The 25,422-nt window shown below is 40.9% G+C and overlaps 1 protein-coding gene across 3 annotated transcripts in view; it reads right to left on the bottom strand.

Moving 5' to 3' along the window:
• Positions 1 to 25,422, bottom strand: part of PDCD1LG2 (programmed cell death 1 ligand 2) — a 70,423-nt gene that overhangs the window by 28,982 nt on the left and 16,019 nt on the right. For all 3 annotated transcript variants that reach the window (XR_011531459.1, XM_008525238.2, XM_008525236.2), the window contains 2 exons: positions 18,809 to 18,877; positions 8,951 to 9,256 (listed from right to left, as the gene is read on the bottom strand). Coding sequence is in view for 2 of the 3 variants with exons in the window: in XM_008525238.2 (XP_008523460.1) it covers positions 8,951 to 9,256; positions 18,809 to 18,863 (361 nt within the window). In the remaining variant the exon portion in view is untranslated. The remainder of the gene's footprint in view (positions 1 to 8,950; positions 9,257 to 18,808; positions 18,878 to 25,422) is intronic.

Raw genomic sequence — 25,422 nt, 5'->3', positions numbered from 1 at the left:
CACACACCCTCTTCTGTGCAGTATACACTGAGTGAATTAATCAGATATGGCTCTCTGCCCTTTAAAAAACAGGTCTATAATAGACACAAGTGACATTGAGAGCAACAGGACAAAATATGGACAAATAGCTCAATTATCTCAGATGATAGCTAAAAATAAATATTAATAACCTATGCAGATAACCAGAGAGTATGGAAAGTAACCTGCTGATTTTCGGTGAAGGAAAGAGGGAATGAGCACGAGTTTTCAATAGGTAGGAAGTATTTTCTTAAGGTGTAGAATTTCAATACAATCTTTAAAGCAAAGGTATATATGTGCACAGGTGTGATGAAACTGGTTTTTTCCCTTAAATTGTTAGAAGTATAAATGGGTACAAAGTTTGTGCAAAGAGATTTTACGTTAAAATAATGATAGCCATGTGGGAAGTGGCAAATATGTAAGTGTTTTATATGTGCTAAGCTTTATGCCCTGAGCTCTTATATGCTGTAGAGGAGGAAGGAATGTTCATGTCCCTTTCCACAATTTTTGCCCCTTGAACACCTCCCTTGGTGTGTCTCTATTATGAGTTGCTAATTGTTTAGTTATAGCCAAAGACACTCATTGGGTTCACTGGAGAGCAGGATGACTGTGCCTTGAAGTGCTGTTCATAACCTGTGGCTCTCTCTTGAAGTTCTTGTCTCCATGCAGCAAAGCATCCTCTCTGGGCCTGCCGTCTTCCCAGCTCACAGTATTCCAGCATCTGCCTGTGACTCGGTGGGTAGGGCAGATTTTCTTATCCAGGAGGTTGGATAGATAAGGGTCATGAGGATCTGATCTGCAAACCTGGACTTTTAGATTAAGAGGAGAGAGCAAGAAACAAGAGGCCCCTATTCTAAGTCATGTTCTCCAGTATAAATGACCAGAGAAGCCTCAAAGTTGGGATAGGCGAAAGGGGAAAATTATGTGCTCATCCAGTTATTAATTTTAAAAACAGAGTTCATTTCCCATTTGGCTATTGATTCTTGTGTGGATAGCTCACTTAGTCCAGAACTTGGAGAGAAGTAGGGGTGAGTGGCTCTAAAACCTGACTCCGTCCCCTTAACATATATTATCTCATTTAAACTACATGAAGAGCCCTAAGAGGCAGGTAAAATTCATATCCCTATTTTATAAATAAGAATCTGTGGGGTGGGTGGGGCGCCTTGAACTCATGTCCTTCATGGCCACAGAATTCGGAATTCTGCACTGGAATCATCGTAAGAGGACAATTCTCCACGTAATTGCAGAAGTCTGGGGATGGAGCAACATACACAGGAAGAGGAATTTGTTTTCCTGGGGGACTTAGGAGCACTCAGAACTAGCAGCAGATGAGGAGAATCAAGCTCTGAAGCAGTCTGCTGAAAGACTTGAACCAGTTAGACTCACCACCCTCCTTGGAGCCAAATTTTGGTCTACCACCAACAAACAGCATCTGAGGTATACGTTTTGAGTACTCACTTTATCTCTCATTTTATGTTATTTATCTACACTTATTTTCCCTTGGTTTGATGTCCTCTTATAATCAGTTCATGCTATTATATTGTAGATTATTTCTGTAAGCCCTGGGGTCTTTGCGGGAGATGGAGTAGAATAAATGGATTCATAGGAGCAATGTGTTGTGGGTGAGGGTCTGGCCTGGTCCTGCAGGGTAGCTCAGGACAAGAAGCTGATTTTGGTGGCCAGCTGAGAGATGATTTCAGGTGGAAGGGCCAGGAATCAGGAGCTGGGCTGAGGCTTTGACTTGGGATATAAAAAAGAGGGAGCAGAGGAGAGGGATATTCAACTAAAAGAGTCAGCAAGGTTTGGGGAAGGGACAGAAGCCCGTATCCTACATTGATACAATATGAAAAACACTGCCACAGCCTCTTTTGTATTTGGGAAGTGCCTAAGAAGACATCATTATCAGCAACACACAATGGACAAGCTGGACTGAGAGTGGTATTCTTATGAAAAAATGAGTAAATTTTAGAATTTCAGAGGTGAGAGTGATACTAAAATTCAACTAGTCTGACTTCCTACTTAATGATTTATATATTCTGTAGCAACTTTGCTATATAACTATCTTGATGAATGTTTCACATGCACGTGGAAATAATATGTCTTCTGCAGCTGTTGAGCTTAAGTTTTATATATGCCAGTTAGGTCAAGATGGCTAACTATGTTGTTCAACTCTTCTATTTTCTTTTTTATTTGTTCTACCAGTTATAATAGAGATGAGTTGAAATCTCCAAATATAATTGGAGATTTATTTACTTCTTCTTTTAGGTCTGTCAATTTTTGTTTTGTATATTCTGAAGCTATGTTGTTAGATGTATACACATTTAGAATTGTATTCCTGTCAAATTAACTTTTTTATCATTATGAAATGTCCCTTTTTACCTTTAATAATAACTCTTTTCTGATATTAGTAACCTGCTAGATAACTAAATTTTGGTTAAATATATCTGTGAATGGAAGCTCTTACTTCCAGAAGCAGTCATTGCCATGATTAGACACTAAGTTAAATTTTTCTTGGGAAGATCATCCTATACCAATTCAAATTTTGCCTCATCATAGCTTCAGCCCATCAGTACTTGGCTGGCTTAGGAAAACAACGTATGGTGAGCATAGTAGTTAAAAGCATGGGCTTTAGAGTCTGAAAGTTTTGACCAGGCTTGAGCCAAGGGCTGGTTACATGACCTGCCAAGCCCTCAGGTTTCTCATTTATAAAATACGATAAAACTTATCCTTAACAGAGGTGTGAGGATGATTAAATTAGATAGACACCTAGAACATAATAAATACACAATTGGTGTTAGCAATTACTATTAGCTCTTCCCTGTGACGAGGCACCCCTTCATGTATTTGAAGATAACTGGCAAGATTCCATAGTCTTTTCCCCTCTAGGTAAAACATGCCTACTTTTTTCTACCATATCTCATAGGACATAGTTTTCAACCCAAGTTGCAGATACTGGTCTTTGGGTTTATTTTTGCTGATGTAACACTACCTATATTCCAGATATTATCTAATCAGCACAAAGTATAGTGTGACTAATTACTTCCTACGTGCTGAGCACACTTTAGGCTCAACACAGCGGGGGTTTTTTTGTTTGTTTTTTTAAAGATTGGCACCTGAGCTAACATTTGTTGCCAATCTTCTCTTTCTTTTTTGTCTTCTTCCCAAAGCCTCCCAGCACATAGTTGTATACTCTCGTTGTAGGTCCTTCTGGCTCTGCTCTGTGGGACACCACCTCAGCATTGCTTCATGAGTGGTACTAGGTCCGTGCCCAGGATCCGAACCAGTGAAACCCTGGGCTACCAAAGTGGAGTGTGTCAACTTAACCACTCCCAGCCCCTCAACACAGGGGTTTGTTTTTGTGGGGTTTTTTTTTGAGGAAGATTAGCTCTGAGCTAACATCTGCTGCCAATCTTCCTCTTTTTGCAGAGAAAAACTGGCCCTGAGCCAACATCTGTGCCCACCCTCCTCCACTTTATATGTGGGACACCTGCCACAGCATGGCTTGCCAAGTGGAGCCATGTGTGTACCCGGGATCTGAACCAGCGAACCCCGGGCTCCCAAAGGGGAACATGCGAATTTAACTGCTGCGCCACTGGGCCAGCTCCAACACAGGGTTTTAATACAGCCTAACATCATAATATCAACTTTGTTAAATGAATGATCTACTGCCCAGCTAGGCTGGCTATAACAGACCCCTTTGCACTTGGAGACTGTCTCCAGGTTGACCCAAGACCGTCAATCACCTTTTGTTGGCCCTGAATCAACAACTACAATCACGCATGGATTAATGATAGGGATACATTCTGAGAAGTTCATTGTTAGGCAATTTTCTTGTGTGAACATCAAAGAATGTACCACATAAACCTAAATGGTATAGTCTGCTACGAACCCAGCCTATATGGTACTGATCTTATGGGACCACTGTCATATATGCAGTCCATTGTTAACATAAACGTCATTATTTGGCACTTGACTGTACTAGTTTTGTCCTGTCTGTTACAGATTCAGTCAACTATACTATTATTCATCCTACATTTTACCACTTTATGCACAAGATGTATGCCGTGTGAGTGCAGGACCTGCTTGCCCTCAGATCCATCCCTCAATTTTTCTTCTCGTCTCTATACTGCAGGAAGGCTGACTCCTGGCGGCTGTGTACCCTAGGCTCTTGACAGCCGATAGGAGGCATGCTGAGAAGACGGGAGGGTGAGCGTAAGGGAGAAGTTACGGTATTTTTCCTTCATGCCCTGAACTATCATGACCTCTCCAGCAGCAGCTGCATCTCTCCCCTGGCTCTAGCTACCACTGGACAGGCCCATTGGGGTTGCAGTGTCTGTCAAGTGACTCTGGCCTCTGGGCTCCCCCGCCTTCCTCCCTTCCCTCCAGCCCAGCAGTGGAAGGGGCTCGCTGCTATTGCTAATCACTGATTTGCCTTCCTGTTCCCTGGTTGGTATCTCAGTCTTTCTGTCAAAAGAATCACTATTTTCAGATTTCAGTTTCCACTGGATTAAATGATTTCTATTTCCCTGGTTATCTCTTACGATCTGACACATGTTACTGGCAACTCTATCATTTCTGAAATAAACCATACATAGTATAATCTGTTTTATCATCATCATGACAGCAACTAAGGTGAAAAAATGTAGTTTTACATGCCTTAGTGTTAGAGAATCCAGGTATGTTTCTGGTAATCACTGAAATAAATCTTTTAGGATTGCTCCCAATTCGTCTATTAAACGGCCTGGAGAGGAACATCAGGTTAAAAAGCTTGTGATTCCCAGGAGCTTTTTCCCCCTTCAAACTTCAGGACATTGTTTTCTTAGCTTTCCTTCTTCCCTTCTGTTTCTCCAGTGGAGAAAAGACACCGAGAGGAGAGAGTTACCCTCTGAGCAAATGCTTTCTCTGGGCCTAGAGGCTAAACCGCAGGTGTCTTTTCACGGCTGCATTGCTTATTTTGGGCTGTTTCCTCCCCATGACCTTTGTCTTCCCTTCTTAAGGTGAAGGCCATTTCTCTTTTGAGAGAAAATGGAAGCCATCCTACCTCCTTCCTCTCCTTGCTGACATTACACTCCTGTCTATCTTGGGCCTTTGTGTTGGTCTGAAGTATTTAGATAAGCCTCTGCCCATGCTGGGTGTTGGCTCTCTCCCGTCCCCATCCTCACGCCCTGCCCAGCCTTCAGGCTGGTTTGGCCCTTCTGTTCTCAGTATTTGCTCTGCGCCTGTCTGGGATCCTTTGCACAGGCCAGTTCTCAGCCCAAGCTCCTCCATGACATCCCTGGACTCTCCGGGCCTTTCCAGGCCACTGTGCTCTTGTCTTCAGCCATGCTCCTTGCCCTTTCTCAGATTTCATAGTCCTGTAGTTGCAGCTGGGCTTTTCAGAAACTGAAGCCTCATATTACTATCCCTTCTAGACTCACTACCCAGTCTAGCTAGTATTTTTCCCGTGTACTTTCGAAATCAGTTCTCTTTTCACTATATTTAATGCAAACTGCTGCCCAGACATCAGAGAACGTGCTACAAACCTATTGTCAAGGTTTATGCTATAGATGAGGCATTTTAAGTTAAAAGCACATCCTTTGTCTAGTCCTATTCCATTTAAATAAATCCTAACTGGGGCCCCAGATCTTCCCTGTTTCCTTCAGAGACCCCTGTTCAGGGTAGAATACTCTTAGGTAATTGTCTTCAACTTTTTTTTTCTTGCATTCCTCCTAAAAGAATTGCGATGCAGGGGCCAGCCCGGTGGTGCAGCAGTTAAGTTCGCACATTCTGCTTTGGCAGCCTGGGGTTTGCTGGTTCAGACCCTGGGTGTGGACGTGGCACCACTTGGCAAGTCATGCTGTGGTAGGCATCCCACATATAAAGTAGAGGAAGATGGGCATGGATGTTAGCTCAGGGCCAGTCTTCCTCAGCAAAAAGAGGAGGACTGGTAGCAGACGTTAGCTCAGGGCTAATCTTCCTCAAAAAAAAAAAAAGAATTGTGATGCAGTATGCACCTACTCACATATTTATTAAATTCTTTTCAAGTTTTTTGTAAGTTTCTGTACTGGAAAAAATATATGTTGATTAGCATTTTGTGAACATTTAAATTTTTAGTAAAACAATTATTTCACTCTTACACATGTATCCAATGTCATCTAGATATCAAAGACAGTGTCTTTTATACACACCACTGTCCATTGAAAAATACATACAAAAATTCTTCTCTAATGGTCAGACCTTTACATTGTTTCTTTTTATTCCTTGAACCTCAGTTCCCATTCCACTTTTTCTACAGGATTTTATCCTAATACAGCATATGTGAAACCTCTTTCATTGATAATCCTTATGTTTCTTTGCAACAACAAAATATGTATAGCTATTGAAATAAATTTTTTTCTTGTGACCATGAGGCTTTCAGTGATCAAAGTGTTCTTCTGCATTGAAATCTAGTTTCCATTATTATCAACACATGTAAAATCAAATGTAAAATAGTATGACTATTGATAATTATTAAACATAAAGATAAACATTTACTAGGAGTGTGTCTCTTAATGGGATGTGAATGAGACTCTTTCAATTTGTTCATGAACCTGAAGATGCATATAACTTATGGTTGGAATGCGACAAGGTTCAGCATCAATTTTATTTCTATTTTTCATTTTTTACAGCTATGAGGGCTAAAGAATCTTGCTCGTATGAATAGATAGGAATGGGAGCTGTTTCGTTATAGTAATGTCATTTCATTCTTTGCATGCCTTGTGGTTTATATGGCAAAAATCAATTTTTTATTATAAGCTGTTGACTCTAGTAGGGCCTCCTTCAATTGTGTTAAAACAGAGAATTTGATAGTACCTGATTTGCAAAAGGATTTCTTAGTCATTACAGTTTGATAATGTATCAATACTTCCAATCACTCTTTTGTTTAGCGCTGTGGACATTTTTACACCCTGGGACAATGCGCTATGTTCGTGGTGGGTGACAGGTAGGCTTTTTCTGAAGTAGGAGAAAGCAATAATAAAAGAGGAAGTGTTTTAGGGGAACTCCAAGAGCCCTGCCTGGAAGGCACATTCTCAGGCACACTCAATTTGGGGAAAGAGTACTTGGGGAAAATGAAGATCTAGAAACTCGTTTCCTAAAACTGTGCCCACACATCCCTTAAAGTCTTTGTGACCCTCATGTACCCTAGTTTGAAGACCATTAAGGGTCTAAGAATTAATTAGTGAAGATTTAAGGAATAAATCTTCTCCACACCTGAGCCATCCCTGGTCTAGACGAGGAAGCAGGCAGACTGCCTTCCCAGGAATGAGGGGCAGCCTTCAGCTGGAAAGAGAGTGGAGTGACTGGCCCTAAATTGCTCAAAGACCCTTGATGCATTATAGCATTCAAATACAGATCAACAAACATGGGGGCAGTGACGTAGGGGTGCAAAGACCTGAGGACATTAGGGGATCATGAGAATGTACAGCCCTCTTTCTTCCTGTTAATTGAACTCAGACGAAGTTCAATGTTCTGGAGTTCCTCCCAGCTGATGCCTGGATGTGGGAAATGCATTAAAAATAGAAGGCAGTTATATCCAGGCTAATGACTTGCCTGATGACTTATTGGTGGTTGAAGTGTAAGGAGGTCACTGTCCCTATAATAAAGAGTCTTTTAACCAAATCACTGGACATTCACCATATGCTCAGTTCTTTATGTCTATTATCTTTTTTAAGTTTTACAATAATTTTATGTGGTATCTTATTATTTTTACAATAATCTTATTTAAAAAAGGATAGCTACTATAGCTATCCTTTCATAAACAAGGAAAATGTGAGATTATTAAAGGTGAAATAATTCATTCAATGTCACGGGTGAAAACAACATTCACCCTTATGTCTAATCCTTCTGGTTTGTCCTTCTTTGTATCAGATCATAAAGTCACATCATTGCTGCCAAGGTCAGTGGTCTCTAGGGACCAAAATCCACAGACCCTCCAGAAGACAGAATGGATTCTCTGAGGCCTAATGGGTGGAATGGGGAAGGGACAGAGAAAAAGTGGCATAGTTTAGCTAACAATAGTCAATAAAGGCTGAAAAACACAAGCCAAGGAACACAGCCAAATCTGTTATTGTACAAGTAACAACTGAAAAAGTTGTTACTTGTCTTTCCCCAAATGACCTCTCCCAGAACAAACAAGAACTTGAGGATTCTCTTCAGATTTAGATTCTTGGCTCGTGTTGTGGTGGAGAGAGCCCTGAACCCAGAGGAATGAGGACACCTATTGACTTAACTGGGCTCCCTCAGGCCGCCCACTTCATTTCTCTGGACTTCATCTGCAATAGCTGAGGCTGCAACTAGAGCAGTGTTTTCCAAACTTTTTAGACTGTGACTCAGAGTGAGAGAAAAAGTTTACACCATGAGCCAACATACACACAACCCCCCACCCTCCGAAATAAAAGTTCACACAACGACACTCAGCCCTACTGTGTGATGGACTCTGATCTGTTCCATGCTATTCTATTCATTCGGTTCATTCATTTTATTGGGAAAAAACATCCACCTGGTTACTACTCCCTAAATTGATATTAATGGATGATAAGCTGTGGTTTAAAAACTCTGGATTCTGAAAGAGTGGCTTAATAATCAAGTCAGTGTTGTTCCTTGGAAGAATTAGGAACTAGGCAGGGTTTACCCTCCCACCTTTCAGGGCCTCATTTTCCTGGCTTCCTCTAGACCTGCTTCAGTCCTTCAGCTCCTACCCCTACTTACCCTCACCTCAGCTACTTCATACTCAGATGCCAAAAGCTATTTCTGAGCAGGTGCTTTGGTTTTCTCAGAGATAGCAGTGTCTCTTTCTGACTATGCTCCCAGTTTTGGTTTGAGCCAGTGTTAGCGGCCTTCTGTTACTTGCACCTAATGCAAGTCCTGTGTTGTAGAGATGGCTCCACGGATTCCAGTCTCTGACACTACTCACCTTTGACTTTCAGAGTCAGGTACTTGTAGTCCCAGGCAGCCCCATAGATGATCAGGCAGCGGTACTGCCCCGCATCCGTCACTCGGACTCGGGTGATGTGGAATAAGGCCTTCCCCAGGGGCAGCTGCTCCTCCAGCAACGTGGCTCTTTCACTGTGCAAGAATGTATCATTTTCCGCCTTTTGCAAACTGGCTCTTAAGTCTCTGAGTTCCACAGGACCTCCAGTGTCAAAATGACACTCCAGGGTCACATTGCTGCCATAGTCTACTGTGTACAGTTCCACAGGGACCGTCACTGTGAAAAAAGCTGAACAGAAAACAAGATATTCTCCTACTGTCTGACTTCACAGTTCAGTCCTGGACAGAGTGGGAGCTGAGGAGACACCGCCCCCCTCCAACCCCCCTTTCCCAGGAGAATCCTATCATTATCTGGGCGTTCCCTTGGGCTCCTTTCTCTCCTTTGCCTGTTCCAGTCTGGACAAGAGTGAAATTCTTGAGCTGCTGCTCTGAGGTAGTTCTCGCCTCTTAACACTCCCCACCTGTGCAGCCGATTGCCGTGCTGTCCTGCCACCCATTATCCAGGCTCATTTTCTTCATATGGATCAAATTACATCATTCCCTAACAAATACTGCCTCCTCTCACCAGTGATGGTAACAGAAGCAACTATCACTTGTTGAGTTCTTACTGTGTGTTAGGCCACTGCTAACACATGATCTCATTTAGTCTTCCCGGGAAGCCGGCAAGGCAGAACCATCCTCCTTTTTTTTTTTTTCTCCTTTTTCTCCCCAAAGCTCCCCAGTACATAGTTGTATATTCTTCATTGTGGGTCCTTCTAGTTGTGGCATGTGGGACGCTGCCTCAGTGTGGTTTGATGAGCAGTGCCACATCTGCGCCCAGGATTCGAACCAACGAAACACTGGGCTGCCTGCAGCGGAGCGCGCAAACTTAACCACTCGGCCACGGGGCCAGCCCCTGAAACATCCTCCTTTTAAAGAATGAAACTGAGACACAGAAAGGTAAAGCAACTTGCCTAAGATTGCACAGCCAGGCTCAGACCCAGGTATTGGTAAGCCCCAAATGCTTACCACCACTTCTCTTAACCACCACATCATACAAACCACCCAGTGCTCTTAACCAGCACATCAGACAAGCCCACTCTAGAAGCTTCTTCTTTTCTATCAACAAGGGGAAGGGAAGACTGGAACGAATATTTAGTGTATACCTACTATGTGACAGGCATTGCCCTAGGCTTTTTATAACTACATCATTTAGTCTTGAAAATATGGCCATGAAATATGTATTATCATTACCGTGTTATAGTTGAGGAAACCAGCTCAAAGGGGTCCATTGTAGGACATACAGTTAGTGAAGTTAAAATTTATAACCAGTCAGATGTTTCAGTTCAATATCTGTAGTTTCCACTGAAACAGTATTTCCCAAAATGTGGGAAATATCACTAGAAGTATGAAACATGATTTTAGATAGGACAGACTTGAGACCTAAAAGGAGTTGGACTATTCAGAGAGGAATTTATTCCCTTTTTAATTCTATTTCAATCCTTCAAATTACGTATAACTTGCAACCAGACCCCCACACCCCTAACTCCTTCTATTTTTCCTTTTAATAAAACAGGAGGCTACCAGGCAGATAATGGTATCTGGGTAGAATTTAACAACGCCACTTTAGTCTCATTGCATTTTTTTTTTTTGCTTATACCTTCTATTTCTCAGTGATACTGGTTTTTAATTTACCACAGGGGTATACTGTTTTAGTCAAGAAATAAAAGCTGAGTTGATTTAAAGGATTCTGTGAGAACAATAGCATAAAGAGTGGTGAAACATGGCAAAACTCATGAAGGCAGTGAATGCATGAATAGAGTGTGAGAAACTACAAAATTGTGCTGCTTTCATCTGTAATGAAGGATATTCATCATGAAGCAGCTTCTGAATCATGACAGAAGATTAGATTAAGTGATGTCCAGTAGAACTTGCTTCATTCATTCATTAACTTAATCAGTCAAAGCATCCATTTAACAAATATTTGGGGATGACATCTAAGCATACGCTATTTGAGGGTTGTTTCCATATAAAACATGGTATGGAAAGAGTATAGGATTTAGTGACAGATGAACTTGGTGTCAAGTTCTGGCTGTATCAGGACTATGAGCCCTTGATCTTGAATGTGTCATTTAACCTCTATGAGTCTCAGCCTCTTCGTCTGTAAAGGTACAAGGTTAATATCTACTCTTAGGGTTGTAGCGACAACCAGAGGAAATGGCGCATGTGAAGTGCCTTCTTTTGGCAGAAAGTAGGCCATCAGAAAACATTGGTCCCTTTCTTTTGTACCATGTTTTAATTCTTGGGAAAGTGGTAATCCATAAATGGAACGCAGGGCCATTCTTTATCAACTGCAATATTTTATTACCCAGGACAGCCCATTCCTGACCACCCTGGGCAACTGATTTCACAGTATAAGTAATTTGGGGTTTTCAGTTACTTGAATGATTCACACTGCAATTCTCTTCTGACTCAAGTTTTTCCTCTTACTATCCTGCAAGTCTTTGAAGTGGCCAGGTTGACTTTGTTTGAAAGCAGTGACCAGGTTGAGTGCCCAGTACATACTAAGTTCCAGTTAAGGGTTTCACAAATAAATGACAGAAAAGAGAGGGAACAAGAAAGGATGAGCCTAACCATATTCACTTCTGTTTTCCTTTCATCAAACTACAACTTGCCCAAGTTGCACAAATTGGCGTTCTTTTTTTTGCAGGGCATTATTCACCCTAAGATAACATCTGTTGCCAATCTTCCTCCTTTTTGTTTTTCCTTCTCCCCTCCACCCCACAAAACCCCATTACATAGTTTTATACAGTTGTAGGTTCTTCTGGTTCCTCTATGGGAGCTGCCACCACAGCCTGGCTACTGACAGACGAGTGGTGTGGTTCCACGAGCCGAACCTAACCCAGGCCACCAAAGCAAAGAGTGCCGAACTTTAACCTCTAGGCCATCAGGGCTGGCTCCAAATTGGCATTCTTAATGGCTACACAACACACTTGATAGTGTTATGCACAAACATGAAATTTATTAAAAATGACTGACAAGTGTATATCTTGCCTCCAACCTCAGTTTTAAGTAAGACTAGAACATTAATGTGCCTTTCCAACAGATATCTATAGTACAGAAAGGAGTTACATCTGCCCAGCATTCTTGGTGCAGGATGGGGGCGGGGACAGAGCTAGAACATGAGTGCTTCTGTGTAAAACGATGCTAATCACACCTGCAACTCGCCTGACCAGGTTGAGAAGACTCCGGGATGACACATGTGAAGACAGACATTGTGCCTCCGAATTTCCCACGAGTCCATTTTGTGGAATCCACTGAACACTTGTAATAACTCTCACCCTGGGTCTCCAGAATAGGACCCTCTTAAGGGTAAATCTTTTTATGATGGGAATCATTTCCAAATACTTGAGTTATTGTGTCCCCTTATAACTAAGACAGACCCATCTGACACCAAATCCATTCTGCCGTGAAGAATACTATTTATTTATTCATTCACTGAATATGTGTTAATCTTCTACATGCCAGGTTCAGAAATTTACACTTTTACTCTGCTCGTTGTACTTCCTTCTCTTTTTTTATTACACATGATAAGACAGGAAACAGGGAAGAGAAATGGGGCTTGCAAGGAAGGTTAGTTGCAGAGTCTGCACTATAACAAGGATTAGAGGACTTGGGTGCGGTCTCTATTGAATTTACTTAGCAAGTCTATTTACCCCACTTATGCCTTCATCTCATGAGAGAGAGAACGCCTGTAACTTCCTCTGGAACTCCCCGTAGCGTACAGCAGAACTCCCCTCTTTACTGTCTGGGCCTTTGACAAAAATCCATTTTCTGCTTGCTCTTCCCCTCTGCCTTGTACAGAGTCTGTGGGTCCAGGGGTTGTAGGCATACAGAAGGCTACCTCTCAGGCAGGTGATATTTTTCAGCTAAAGTTCACATGAGGAAAGAGCAATTAGCAAACATGTATCAAGTATCTGAGTAGCTCAGAATAACTAGAAGATTAATTGTTTTTTGGTCTAATTTTGCCCCAATTAAAGCTTCTAAGACATGCAAAGCTTTGAACTTGATTATCCCATATAAAATGAGAAGTTTAGGAAATGCAAAATGCCTCTTTGAAATCCTAAAATATTCTTATTTACTGTAAATTGCAGAGGAAACCAAAACCCTCTTGCAAACAGCTCTGTGAAGAGGCTTTTCTCAAGCCTGGCTGCACATTAGAATCACTAAGCAGAGGGCCTCAATTTTGGCTGTCAAGCTGGGCAGGCTTTAAAACATACTAGTGCCCAGGTCCCACTTTAGATCTTTTTTTTTTAAGATTGGCACCTGAGCCAGCAACTATTGCCAATATTCTTCTTCTTCTTATTTTTTTAAATTCTTCTCCCCAAAGCCCCCCAGTACATAGTTGTAGATTCTAGTTGTGAATGCCTCTGGTTGTTAGATCCTTTAAAATTAAATTCTAGTTCTTTTGTGAGGCCAGAATCAATTTTTTAAAAAATTTCCCTCGGAGCTGTTAATGTGCAGGCAATATTGAGAGAACCATTGGTTACACAAATAAAACACCTGCACCTGCAAACATCTTTTGTCATCTTGCCATTCAAAATGTTGTCCCCAGCTTCACCCGGGAGCTAGTTAGGAATGCAGAATCTTAGGCCGTGCCCCAGACCTAGAGAGTCAGAATTTGCATTCTAACAAGGTTGGGGTGATTCACATGCACACAGACTGTCATTGGGAAGTAGAGTAATAGTTAACATTCATTAAACGCAATGAGCCAGACACTGAGGTAACTTTTACATCATCATTTCATTTTATGTTCCCAAAACTCTGCAAGGTAGGAGTTACTATCCCAATCTTACAAATGGGGAAAGTGAGGCTTAAAGAAGTGATACAACTTGTCCAAGGTCAAAGAGTGGTAGCTCATGAAGTTGGAATTCATATTCGTATCTCTGTGTCTTGCAAGTCTGTACTCCCAAAAACTCTACAGATGTGACTGTTTATCCACTGGCCTGTATATACTACATCCATGAATGAGATAGATATACTTCTCAGCTTTATGCTAAAAAAAAGACATTTATTTTCTGTTTCATATGCCACATGGTTATTAAATTAAGCTTCAACCTAGCATTGAATTCCTGAAGTTATAAGACAAGGGAGAAAATTGGGAAGTTTTAATGACTACAAAATTAAGCAGACAAAACAGATTTTCCCATTCATTTGGGCCTTTTGACTAAATTAAAGGGTAAAGGACTTGGTCAGGGCATGAAAAATTCATACATGCACCTTCTTTAGACAGATTAAAGCAGCTGGATTGAGTAATACTGGAGCCTTTTTGAAAGTTCTTGGGGGGACTTTGCATTTTATTTGCAATCAGGCATCAATGAGAGTCAGCACCTGTCACATATCCAGGAAACACAAAACAAATTATTTGCATTACCTCCCAAGATAGCTTCCTCTTTAAGCTAATTTTATATATTTTTTTCCATTTAACAACAGAAGCTTAAGTTTTCTCAGACTTCCTACCCAATGTACCTGGGCGGGTGGGGGGGATGCGGGGTGGGGCTGCTGCTGCTCCAAGCAGCCACGGTCTTCAGAAAGCTCTAGCTGCTGGTTTAGGATAGGAACCTATTCTGGGCACCTGACCCATGTGCTCTTCTTTATACGAACACAGCATGGAGACATCTTGTCTCTTAGAAATCCTTTTCCTAACCTGATTTTTCTGCTTTGTATACCTCAGAGGTCAGCAGAATTAGTTTCAGAGGCTGAAGACAGGCTAAAAGGGGGGACCCAGGGTGTAGTCCCTGCCCCCAAGTGACCTCAAACATGACCATGGTCATGTGCCCCCTTGGTTTCTGTCCATATCTGGAGGATGAAGAAGGAAACATCAATGAAAGGAGGAAGACTGGGGTTACTTTTTTTTTCTCCAAGACATGACAAAGTACAAAAAATAAATATTTCCCTTTAAAGATATCTGAGTTACAAGATGTCTTTAGGTTTTGAAATGAAAATTTAAGAAAAAAAAGAACTATAACACTACAGTAATCAAAAGAGTGCGATATAAGCGAAAGGGTATACGCAAAGATCAATAGAACAGAACAGAAAGTCTAGAAATAGACCCACACGAATATGGCCAATTGATTTGTTTTTTTCCAAAAGATTTTTTTTAAAGACTGGCACCTGAGCTAACATCTGTCACCAATCTTTCTTTTTTCTTCTCCCCAAAGTCCGCCAGGTACATAGTTGTATGTTCTAGCCATAGGTCCTTCTGACTGTGCTATGTGGAACGCTGCCTCAGCATGGCTTGATGAGTGTGCTATGTCCTCGCCCAAGATCCGAACCGGCGAAGCCCTGGGCAGTTGGAAGTGGAGTGCACGAATTTAACCACTCGGCCATGGGGCTGGCCCCTGGCCGATTGATTTTTGACAAAGTTGCAAAGGCAATTCACGGAGAAAGGATAGCCTATTCAACAAATTGAGCTGGAACAACTGGACATCCATAGGCAAAAAAAAAAAAGAGAGCCGCAAACTGTAGCTCACAACTTATATGAAGATTAACTCAAGATGGATTATAAACCTAAATGTAAAAGGTCCAACTATAAAATGTCTAGAAGAAACATAGAAGAAAATCTTTTAGATCTTAGGTTAGGCAAAGAGTTTTTAGATATGCCACCAAAAGCACAATCCATAAAAGAAAAAGTTGATAAATTCGATTTCATCAAAATTAAAATCTTTGCAAAAGACACTGTTAAGGAAACAAAAAGAGCCATAGACTGGGAGAAAATATTTGCATATCACATATCTGATAAAGGACTTGTATCCAGAATATATAAAGAATTCTCAAAACTTAATAAGAAAATAACTGAATTAAAAATGGTGAAATGATTTGAAAACACTCTTCACCAAAGAAGAAATATGAATGGCCAATAGTCACAAGAACATATGTTTATCATCACTAGGTATTAGGGAAATGCAAATTAAACCACAAGGAGCTACTTGTATACACCTATTAGAATGACTTAAAAAAAGAACAAATGTCAATACCAAGTACTGGCAAGGATGTGGAACAATTGGAATTCTCATACTTTGCCGGTGAGAATGCAAAAATGGTATAGACACTATGGAAAGGTTTGACAGTTTCTTGTAAAGCTAAGTATATACTTACCACATGACCCAGCAATCCCACTCCTAGTTATTTACCCAAGTGAAACGAAAACCTATGTTCCCACAAAAAACTCTATACAAATGTTTATGGCAACTTTACTTGTAATTGCCAAAAATAGAAAACAACCAAAAAGTCCTTCAACAGGGGAATGACCAAACAAAATGTGGTACATAACATCCAGTGGAATACTACTCAACAACAAAAAGGAATGAACTATTGATACTTGCAACAATATGGATAAATCTCAAACGCTTTGTGCTAAGTGAAAGAAGCCAGACAAAAAAGAGTATCTAATGAACGATCCCATTTATGTGACATTCTGGAAAAGTTAAAACTATAGGCCAGAGACTAGATTAATGGGTGTCTGGGCCTAAGAGTTGGGGGAGCTATTTTTGTTTGACAGGTGATGGAACTGTTCTGGATTTTGACTGTGGTGGTAGTTATATGACTATGCATTTCTCAAAATGATAGACATTTTTATGAAAAAGAGTAAGTTTTACTGTTTGTCAAGTTCAAAATAAGTATTTAAAAAATGAAATGAAAATGTTTTCCACTTCAACTTTAAATTATTTTATCGATAACACGCTAGGGCATCTACAGAGCATACAAGTAGGGAAAAAGTTCATGATTAGTGGTTTACCTAAGTCACACTCGGAGTCAATTTCATCAGAGTCCTTAGGAGATAACATATTTTTTTCAAGCATTAATCCATCAAAAAATAAAACAACATAGCTGCAACGTCCATCAGTAGAGGACTGGTTCAATAAACAACAGCGTGTCCAGGGGAACGTGCACAGAGCCACTTAAAAATGAGGAAAAGCTATGTTTGCTGATTTGGAAACTATAAAAAACATATACTTGCCAAGTGCTTTCTAAAATTTCTTTTATGGAAGAAAAGGGCAGATAGCATAGAGCTGTGGAGAGTATTTTGGGGAGGTGGTTATGTTGAGCTGGGGCAAATGAATCGGTTCTGGAGAGGCTGGTGCTGTTCTATTTCTTGACCTGGGTGGTTACAAAAGTGTTTACCTTATAGCAATATTATGCTTTACATTTGTTTCATGTGGTTTTCTGCATCTGTGGTATATTTTACAACAGAAAGATTTAAATGCAAAAAAAATTTTTTTTAAAATATTGAATTAAGTAAAATGAACATCTGTGAACTCATCATCCACCCCAAGAACTAGAACATTACCAATGATGTATATCTACTGCCTCCACCAGAGGTAATCACCATCCTGTATATAGTGTTTCTCAATCTCTTGCTTATTTTTTAGGTTTATCTTATAAATACATATGCCTAAGCAATATACTGTTTATAAAAAGGATACTATGCTGTGTAATGTCTTCTCTGCTTGATTTTTTTTGTTTTTGACTAATATTATGCTACTAAGATTCTTAGATGTAGTTGCATGTTTTTGTAATTAATTTATTTGCATGCTATATAATCTTCCATTCTGCTAATATACCACAATGTATGCATTCTCCTGTTGATGGGCATTTGGGATGTTTTGGTTTTTTGGAATGACTAACAATGCTGCTATAAGCATTATTTTTAAAATTTAAAAATAGAAATTTACCCAGAGGGGTGGTAAGGAATCATATTGATCCAATTCGTATATCATTTTGTTTTCAATGAAGAGTGCAGATTTAGGGATTCACAAGGGCAATGAGGGAAGTGGAGTCATCGGTCTGGCCACCCTGATAGCCAGGGCTCTCATGGGGCACTGGATGTTGTAACCTGATTGCTCTCATATGCTTTTTAAACGATTTTTATATTTAAAAAACTATATATATATAATTATATAATATTTATACATATAAATACATATAATTATATATATTTTATATACATAATTTAAAAAATATATAATTATATATATATATATATATATATATAGGTGAGGAAGATTGGCCCTGAGCTAACATCTGTTTCCAATCTTCCTCTTTTTGCTTGAGGAAGATTGTCCCTCAGCTAACATCTATGCCAATCTTCCTCCACTTTGTACATGGGACGCCGTCACAGCATGGCTTGATGAGCAGTGTGTAAATCCATACCTGAATCTGAACCCATGCACCCCAGGCCACCGAAGTGGAGCACGCAAACGCAACCATTACACCAAGTTTGAGTAAGCCACATTAATGAGTGAATGACCAATGGCTGCTACTGTTGCTTTTTAAAAGAGGAACTCAAATGAATATTTAATAATCAGCAGAATGTCTGCAAGAAACTCTTTAGAGTAATGGAGTCTTCTAGGTGTCCCCCTGACCTCTGTCTCCCACTCTCCCTGCTAGAAGGGAAGGGGACAGCTGCTTTGCATCCCACCTTTCAGGGCACTCAACCCCCGCCCTCTTGTATCAGTTCAAGGGTGCATGGTCTGAGTGGTCCTGTCTTCTTGTCACTACCCTCACTGGAGAGTGGTGATAGATGGACCAGTAATCTCAGTCCCTTTTTCTGTAAGACAGGGACATGGGCATGCACAAGCCACCCTGGGCACCATTCTTTCTGCTGTGCTTGTGATAGCCAGTAATCACACTTTCTCTTAAAGAAAGCTGTCGGTCTGAGGACCACATTCTCATCATTGACTTCAGCTAGGGGTCATCCTCTGCTCCTTTTTCTCAGGCCCCTCCCTTTGTCATTTCTTACCTGCTGTCTGACAAAGCTGCATTCCCAGGCTCACAAGTAGTGGGAGGAGGAACATGTTCTGTACCGGATCTGAAACAGACAATTGAAAGTCTCAGGGCCTTCTGCAGTTTTGCTGGGTCTCATGACTTGGTAATTTCCTCACTCCTGAAAACGGGAAATGACTTGTAAACAAATATTTTGGGGAAGCACTGAGCCATAGTAGTGTGGAGCTGGGAACAGAAATTATAGATTGATTTAGATTGATTACCTGGAGGAGAGGGGAGATAGAGTGAAAGAGAGGCACTCTATCAGTTCAGATTAGGAGCTCTTCTTCTTTTGCTAATTGCCTTTTCTGAATATGAACCAGTCTTCTCGAGTCACCCACAGGGGTGGCTGTCTGTACCTCTTTGTCTCTCTCATGAAGCTTCCATAGTTTTCTGAGTAGCAGGCCCTTGAAAACCAATCTTGTTTGTCAAGTGAATAAGCACACCATCTTTTCCAGCTGGACTGGAACTCTGGGCGTCAGACCTCAAGGATAGTGCTCAGTAGAACAGAATTAGATTCTCAATAAACACTTGATAGTTGACTGAGCAGGTAAAGTAGTCAAGCTCTTTTGAGTGCTGTGAGTGAGTTTGTCCATCATCTAAACTCCCTGTTACTGAGAGGTTTAGACAGGAGAGCAGTGAACTGGCTCCTTTGAGTGAGGGCCAAAACTTGGTCCTGCTCCACCTCCCATGCTTCCATCTTTGCTTAAAGTCTTTCTCCCACCGGAGGACTTCTCATGGTTGAAGACAAAAGGGACAGGACACATAACTGTCAGCTATTTTGTCCTCGAAGAGCCTTTCAAAATTGTATTAGCGATGGAACCATTTGTTTAAGGGAAATTGGTCAGAGCCATAAATCTACATCAGGTAAAAGCAGAGCTGCTCAGAGTATAATAGAAAAGCAGGGAAGGATATGCATCAGGAGAAGGACAAGATCTCATTTACATTTTTTAAAAAGGACTCAGCTTTGGTGTAGACGATACACTATTCTTGGGACGGACATTGGGCTGCGTAAGATTAAAAGCAGGATGATCAGTCAGTAATGTTTTCACAGAGATGATGACAATTTGGTTTAGAGTGGTGGGGCTAGTGGAGATGAGAAGGGGTCTGTTGAGGGCCAGCCCGGTGGCACAGCAGTTAAGTGCGCACATTCCGCTTTGGCGGCCCGGGGTTCACCAGTCCGGATCCCGGGTACGGACATGGCACTGCTTGGCAAGTCATGCTGTGGTAGGCGTCCCACATATAAAGTAGAGGAAGATGGGCATGGATGTTAGCTCAGGGCCAGTCTTCCTCAGCAAAAAGAGGAGGATTGGCGGCAGATGTTAGCTCAAGGCTAACAAAAAAGAAGTGGTCTGTTGAGAGTTTTATATATATATATATATATATATATACACACACACACATATATATGTACACCTTTTTTGTCTTTTAAATTTACTGAATTTTTTCCAACAGCTTTATTGAAGTATAATTGACATACAATAGAGGATTATATATGTGTGGGTATACATATATATTTAAAACACAGATAATTCCATGGGACAATTCAGTGTTTTTTAGCATATTCACAGAATTGTGCAACCCACACCTCTATCTAATTTTGGATCATTTCCATCACCCCAAAAAGGAACCCCATACTAATTCTCAGAAACTCCCAATTCCCCTCTCTTCTTCCCCCAACTGCTGGAAACCACTAATCTACTTTGTGTCTCTATCAATTTGCTTATTCTGGATATTTCATATAAATGGAATAATACAATATGTGGCCTTTTGTGTCTAGCTTCTTTCACTGAGCATAATATTTTCAAGATTCATCTATGTTGTAGCACACATCAGTACTCTATTCCTTTTTATGGCTGAATAATATTCCATTGTATGAATATACCACATCTTGTTTATCCATTCATCAGTTGATGGACATTTGGGTTGTTTCCACTTGTTGGCTATTATGAGTAATGCTCCTGTGAACATTCATCTATAAGTTTTTGGGTAGACATGTTTTCAATTCTCTTCAGTATATTTGTAGGAATGGAATTTCTTTGTTAAATGGTAACTCTCTAAGTTTTTGAGAAACTGCCAAACTGCTTATCAAATATATGATTTGCAAACACTTTATCAGATTCTGCAGGGGTTTTTTTTCCAGTTTCTTGATAGTGTCCTTTTAATTTTAAAGCAAAAATTAATTTTGACAAAGTCCAATTTATCCATTTTCTCTTTTAGGAAACCATTGCCTAATCCAAGGTCACAAAAATTTATATCTATGTTTTATTCTGAGAATTTTATAGCTTTAGTTCTTATATTTAGGTCTTTGATCAATTTGGAGTTAATTTTTGAAAATGGTATGAGGTAAGGCTTCAGATTTGTTCTTTTGCACAAAGACATCAGTTGTCCCTGCATAATTTGTTGAAAAGACTATTCTTTCTTCATTGAATTGTCTTGGCATCCTTAGCAAAAATCAATTGGCCCCAGATGTATGGGTTTATTTCTGGACTCTCAATTCTATTCCATTGAACTATATGTCTATCCTGTGTCAGTACCACAGAGTATTGATTACAGTAGCTTTGTGGTAAGTTTTAAAATTGGGAAATGTGAGTCCTTTAATTTTGTTTTCCTTTTTCAAGTTGTTGTTGTTGTTGTTTTGCATATGGCTATTCTGGCTCCCTTGCATTTCCATATGACTTTTAGGATGAGTTTGTCCATTTCCACAAAAAAAGGTAGCTGGAGTTTTGATAGGGATTGCATTGAATCTGTAGATCCATTGGGGAATATACCTCTCTTAATAATATTGTCTGCCAATCCGTGAACACAGCATCTCTTTCCATTTATTTAGATCTTCTGTATTTTCAAAGAAGACATGATGGGAATTGCTGACAGATTGGATATGTAGTTTGACAAAAACAGAGAAATCCAGGAAAATTTCTAGGTTTGGGGCTTGAGTCACTAGGGCAATGGAGGTGTTATTTATTAGAATGGAGAAGACTGATAGAGAAGCAGATTAGGGAGCAGAAATCGAGAGCTGTGTTCGGATTATGTCTGGTTTGAGATGCCTATTAGACAACCAAGTGAAGATGTTTAGTAGCTAGTTGGATAAAAGGTGGTCCAGAGTTTGGGATAGAGATATAAATTTGGGAATCATCAATGTGCAAGTGTTACTTAAAGCCAGGGGGCTGCATGACATCAACTAAAGAGATAGGGAAGAGAAAGTGTTGAAGGACTGAGATGCAGGGCATTCCAACATTTATCGATCTTTGAGAAGAGAAGGCACTAGCAAAGAAGACGGAGAGGAAGAGTAAAAAGGCAAATTAACCATATCTTTTATTGTCTGTATTCTGATACTTTGACATCTGGGGACTTGCTGACCCTGGAGGGACTGCACCTCCCAGAATTAAGCAATTCCTAGAGATAGTAAACAACTCATCCATGAGTGTGCCTTCCAAATGCAAACCAACCAATCCAGAACCCACACCCCCCACCACCTCATTTATTGGGCTTTCACACTTCTGACAACTATTCATCTGCCTTAATCACCCCAGGGCTCGGTACCAGACAACTAGGGGGAGTCCCTACGTCTTAGAACCCAGTGAACGTATTCAAGCTAGCCAATTCTAAGCGTGCCTAACTTCCTCACCCATTTCTCCTGCAGAAACCACAATAAAGTCTCTTGTCCACATTTCTCCCTTCTCCCTCTGCCTCCTGTCTGACCCTGCTGTTTCCCTGTGTGGACCCCTGTGGTGAGGTGTGTCCCCATCTCTTTGGATCTGTGAGCCTGACAAACTGTTTTTTCAATGGCAGTCATCTCCTGATCTGTTGGCCTCACTGTACCTAAATAATAATAAAATCTAGAGCGTAAAATGCAGTGCTACAAGAGGGGAGTGATCAGTTGAGTCAAATGCTCCTGAGAGGTGGATTTCACAGTATGGAGTTCATGGATGACCCTGATAAGCACAGTGTCAGGGGATCTGGTGTGGATGAAAGCCTGTGTGGATTCAAGAGACAATAGGAGGTAAGGATGTGAAGACAACAGAATATAGCAACTCTTTAGAGAAGAGTGCTGTAAAAAGGAGAGAGAAATGAGGCAGTAGCTAGAACAGATTGTGACGTCCACAGTGGTTCTTGCTTTTATTTTTAGAGAGGGAGATGTTTCAGCAGGTAACAACTGGGAACAGAATCAAGTACTTTCCACAGGGAAATGCTCAAGGAACACCTTAGCTAGACTGCAAGACCCTCTTCCTTATCAAAAATGCAAATGTATCCAGAAAAGGTATCATCTTAAGCTGCATCTGCAGGACTAGCACTTGCCCAGCATTCTTATTTCTAGCACAAAAGGATAGCATGTAATATGTAGTTCTGCCAACAGAAAGGACTCCTAATTCACCCACCACTGGCTTAAATTCCCCTTCTTCCTTGCCCATCCAAGGGGACTTTCCTTGCACACTGCCTCCTTGAGCCAGCTGAGAGATAGACACTGTTATAAAGGTACTTTCCCACCAGGAGCTTTCTTTCTTCTAGGGATAATATGCCCCATGCAATAGTTAAGAGCTCAGGCTCTCAAGTCGGACACATCTGAGTCCAAACCCTGAGTCTATAAATTATTAGCCTCTAAGACCTTGGATGGTTTATGAAAACTCCTTGTGCACTATTTTCCTATAGTGTTAATAATAATAACACCCACTTCAAGCCAGAATCTTGGCTGTCGTCTTAAACCTACTCATCTCTCATCTTGCAAATCCAGTCCATCCCCAGTTCTGCTAATTCTACTTCCTGGATTCTTCTTGGATGATGACTCTTCTTTCCACCACCCCATTGCCTTTGCCTTAATTTGGCTTTTGTCATTGCTCCTTACACCATAGCAGAGCCTCCTCACTGCTGTTTTTATCTTCTAGTCTTGCTTCCCTCTGCTCCATCCTCTACTTGTTGAGGTGGAGGACGCAAACCTTGGCATCATCCTTGACTCCTTTCTTTTCTCACCTGTATCTGACCCATTAACTAATCTTATAGGTCCTTCTTTCAAATATATCCAGAATCTGACCACTTCTCACTGCTTCTATATTAGCCTGAGCCATTACCATCTCTCATGGTGATTATTTCACTAGCCAGATAACTGGACTACGCGATTCTAACCCTGCCTTCCTACAGTTGATTTTCAACCCAGCAGTCAGAATGATTCTTTAAAAATATGTCAATAACATCTGCTCAAAACTTTTGGTGGCTGAATATTTCACTGAGAGTAAAATCCAAGTCCTTCCAAGCAGCGCCTCTGTCTTGAACCCCATGCTTTAGAGGACCCACTATGGCCATGCCCTCCCCTGCAGTGTGAGGTGTTTGCAGGGCCAAGAGGTGTCATCTGGAGCCCTGGACTTCCCCCTACTACCAATCACAATCTTGGTCCTTGGACACTGGAATTCCCTGGCCAAATGGCCACCTCCAAGTCTGTGCAGCTTCTTCCCCAGATCTATCCCCCCAAGGGTGGACCTTGCTGCCAGTGTGCTGTCCCTGCACCTGCACCAGATACCTTCTTTGCTCTTTCCGGTGAGATGGCTTCGTGTAAATTTGCAACAGCACCACCATTCCAGCATTCCCAATTCTCCTTCTCTGTCTTTCTTTCCCAAAGCATTCATTACTGTCTAACATACCGTATAATGTACTATTTATTATATTATTGCCTGCCATCTTCCATAAGACTATAATCACTACAAGGACGGGGATCTTTGTTTGTTTTTCTTACTACTATGACCTCAGCCCCTAGAACAGTGTCTGGTAATAAGTAGGCAGTCGGTTAATATTTGTTGAATGAATTATCCCAATACCTAGCAGGCAGAAGATTCTCCTAAATACTGAATGGTCCAATCTGACCATGTCAGTCCTGCTTAAAAGACTCCAATAGCTTCCTTTATTTACAAGGTCAAGTTCTCCTTGGTATGGCCTACAAAACCTTCCCTGATCTGGCCCCTCCTGCCCCAGCCACTGAGAAATATGCTGCTTTCTATGCCTAGGACCTCACAGGGGCTTTGAGGATTCTAATCTTTCATGTCTGGTATCTTATTTTTTCTAATCTTAGTTATCCTCTATCTCAATTCCTTCATGAGCTTAAAAAAATTGTATTGCATCATAAGTATTTCAAGTATCCTTACATTCTTTTGCATTCTACGCAAGTGGTTAAACCTTTCCTAACTGCCTTAAGCTGTTCCTTCTGCCTCAGTTGTGTCTGCTACTCACCTCTAGTGTTAGCACTTAACTCATTGCTGGTATGTTAATTTGTTACACTTCTGTCTTCCCCGCTAGGACAGGAGCTCTTTCTACTTTATTAGGTCCTTATACCTGTTTGCTGAACGGACAAATGAATGAGTGTTTGCATGCTTGACAATTTAGCATCATACTCAGGAATCTGACACTACTGGCTCTCAGTTGGCTCCTTCCTCTACTGGAGAAACAGAAACCTTAATTTGGTTGTTTATTCTGGTCCCAAATAATAAAGAACTTTCCACCAATTAGAGCCACTCACCATGGAATGGGCTGCTAACGGGTGGGGAGGTCAGCACTCCTGGAATTGTTTAAGCAAAGGATGCACATTGAAGCAAGAGTTTCCACAAG

Source organism: Equus przewalskii, chromosome 22 (assembly GCF_037783145.1).
Source record: "Equus przewalskii isolate Varuska chromosome 22, EquPr2, whole genome shotgun sequence".
NCBI classification, from domain to species: Eukaryota; Metazoa; Chordata; class Mammalia; order Perissodactyla; family Equidae; genus Equus; species Equus przewalskii.
The sequence above is the reverse complement of the archived record's forward strand: the minus strand, read 5'-3'. Positions and strand labels throughout refer to the sequence as shown.